Source organism: Micropterus dolomieu, linkage group LG07 (assembly GCF_021292245.1).
Source record: "Micropterus dolomieu isolate WLL.071019.BEF.003 ecotype Adirondacks linkage group LG07, ASM2129224v1, whole genome shotgun sequence".
NCBI lineage: Eukaryota > Metazoa > Chordata > Actinopteri > Centrarchiformes > Centrarchidae > Micropterus > Micropterus dolomieu.
Window position 1 is genome coordinate 26,455,628 of NC_060156.1, and position 1,012 is coordinate 26,456,639.

The 1,012-nt window shown below is 40.4% G+C and overlaps 1 protein-coding gene across 3 annotated transcripts in view; it reads left to right on the forward strand.

Moving 5' to 3' along the window:
- Positions 1-1,012, forward strand: part of vwa8 (von Willebrand factor A domain containing 8) — a 70,743-nt gene that overhangs the window by 16,134 nt on the left and 53,597 nt on the right. For all 3 annotated transcript variants that reach the window (XM_046053429.1, XM_046053432.1, XM_046053431.1), the window contains exon 14: positions 783-896. In XM_046053429.1, the coding sequence (XP_045909385.1) occupies positions 783-896 (114 nt within the window). The remainder of the gene's footprint in view (positions 1-782; positions 897-1,012) is intronic.

Sequence of the window (1,012 nt, forward strand, 5' to 3'; positions counted from 1 at the left end):
CAATTGAGCATCTCTGGAGAGACCTGAAAATGGCTGTCCACCAACGTTTACCATCCAACCTGACAGAACTGGAGAGGATCTGCAAGGAGGAATGGCAGAGGATACCCAAATCCAGATGTGAAAAACTTGTTGCATCTTTCCCAAAACGACTCATGGCTGTATTGGATCAAAAGGGTGCTTCTACTAAATACTGAGCAAAGGGTCTGAATACTTATGACCATGTGATATTTCAGTTTTTCTTTTTTAATAAATTTGCAAAAATTTCTACACTTCTGTTTTTTTCTGTCAAGATGGGGTGCTGAGTGTACATTACTGAGAAATAAAATGAACTTTTTTGATTTTTGGAAAATGGCTGCAATGAAACGAAGAGTGAAAAATTTAAAGGGGTCTGAATACTTTCCGTACCCACTGTATATAGTTTCCGTAGCTCACCTGGGAGAGAGCGCACGTGTCGAATCCTTACCGCAGCAGCCTGGGCACTTAGCTACATGTCATCCCTTCTCTTTCCCCTGTCTGCTTACTACTTAAACAAAATAAAGTGTAAAATGGCTACATTTAAAAAAAAAAAAAAAAAAAAAAAAAAAAAAAGTCTCCATTATTTGCTTGCAGGATTGCTTTGTTGATATTGCTATCTATCTTGATATATACTATCTTCTGTATTCTGTGTTATATTTTTGTTAGTTCTTCCTGAGTGCTCCTCTAAATTAGTTAGTCTGTTCTAATTTAAGAGAGTAACACACTTCGACCTTTACCTACTCATTCCACATTGTTTTGTGTCCCAGGTTACTCCACGACAGGGAGTTAGATCTGTACGATGGGACCAAGCTGCTGAGGTGGGACAGATACCAGACACTAAAGGAACAACTGCAGTTCAGTGACCAGCAAATGCAAGAGAGGTACACACACACACACACACACACACACACACACAGGTCTGCACACAGAGCTTTACGGGTACTTGCGTCTCTGCTTGGTCTCCTGCTCGCCTGTAGTTGTGCTTTGAGAGTTGGAG